Source organism: Sinocyclocheilus rhinocerous, unplaced genomic scaffold, assembly GCF_001515625.1.
Source record: "Sinocyclocheilus rhinocerous isolate Xijiao unplaced genomic scaffold, SAMN03320098_v1.1 C36400784, whole genome shotgun sequence".
Classification (NCBI taxonomy): Eukaryota; Metazoa; Chordata; class Actinopteri; order Cypriniformes; family Cyprinidae; genus Sinocyclocheilus; species Sinocyclocheilus rhinocerous.
In genome coordinates, this window is record NW_015780333.1 from 1 (window position 1) to 1,090 (window position 1,090).

A 1,090-nucleotide genomic window follows, 5' to 3' on the forward strand; every position below is an offset into this window, starting at 1 on the left:
CAGAAAATAACCTTAATAATGGGAAAATAATAACTGACACCTACAATAATAACTCACGATTTGAATGGTATTAAAACAGATAAAAGTTGCAGTTGTTAAGAATACTCATAAAATTACATTTTACAGTATTCATGATAACATGAGATAATAACATAACTCAAAACAAAACTAAAAATGCATTTAGTGTTTTGTGAAACTTACAAGACATCGAAAATGTAAAAACGTAAAACCACCAAACAGGATGGAATTACCACAGGAAATATTAAAAATGAAAGTGACTGTGAAATAAACTTGTGTAGATACTGTTATAATGTTGCTTTAACAGTATTAATAATGCATATTGTTACATTGTTTCAGGTTTGAATGCACCATGGCATTGAGAACAGCTTTATCACGCCTGCTGGTGAACTCACAGAGATGTTCTCTGATCTCTGTGTCAAGGGCCCAGGGCACTTCAGCATCTGCAGCATATGGTTAGATCACTAATTCACCATAACATAACCATAACTTTGAATGATCGTATCAGTCGTTAGGACAACAAAAATAGACAAAACAGGAAAACGAGAGTTTTATGGCACATAAACTAAACTCATTTTACATTCACATTAAAAGTTGATCAAATTGCATCAAGTTTCAGAATTAATGTGTTTTCATGTTAAGGCTTGGTAACTAAATCTCAAATTGTCTTGTCTATCAGAGACAGAGGAGCAAGCGAAAAAAGCAGCAAAAACACGTAAATATATTTATTTAATATTTTCCAATTGTAATGTTTGAATTTGACATCATGTACTGTATTTGAGCTGAAACTAAAAAGCTTTTTGATTTCTAGCTAAGGTGCAGTTTAACTGGCGTGATGCGTTGGATCTGGAAGGACAGCTCACAGAGGAGGAGATCATGATCAGAGACAGTTTCCGCACATACTGCCAGGAGAAGCTCATGCCCCGTATCCTCATGGCCAACAGGAATGAACGTAAGTAGAACAACTAGTCACATCTGATGTATTAGAACGGGGGTCAGCAACCTTCATGCATGATTAAAGCGATAGATCTGTCAGGACCACTATCGTCAAAGATGATTGACAATTAGCATA

At 35.0% G+C, this 1,090-nt stretch overlaps 1 protein-coding gene across 1 annotated transcript; it reads left to right on the forward strand.

The window, feature by feature from the left end:
• Positions 1–355: 355 nt before the first annotated feature.
• LOC107735966 (glutaryl-CoA dehydrogenase, mitochondrial-like) lies at positions 356–1,005 on the forward strand. Its single transcript, XM_016547499.1, has 3 exons — positions 356–473; positions 698–733; positions 830–1,005. The coding sequence occupies exons 1-3, from the start codon at positions 371–373 to the stop codon at positions 976–978; spliced, it is 288 nt and encodes a 95-aa protein (XP_016402985.1). The 5' UTR covers positions 356–370; the 3' UTR covers positions 979–1,005.
• Positions 1,006–1,090: the final 85 nt, after the last annotated feature.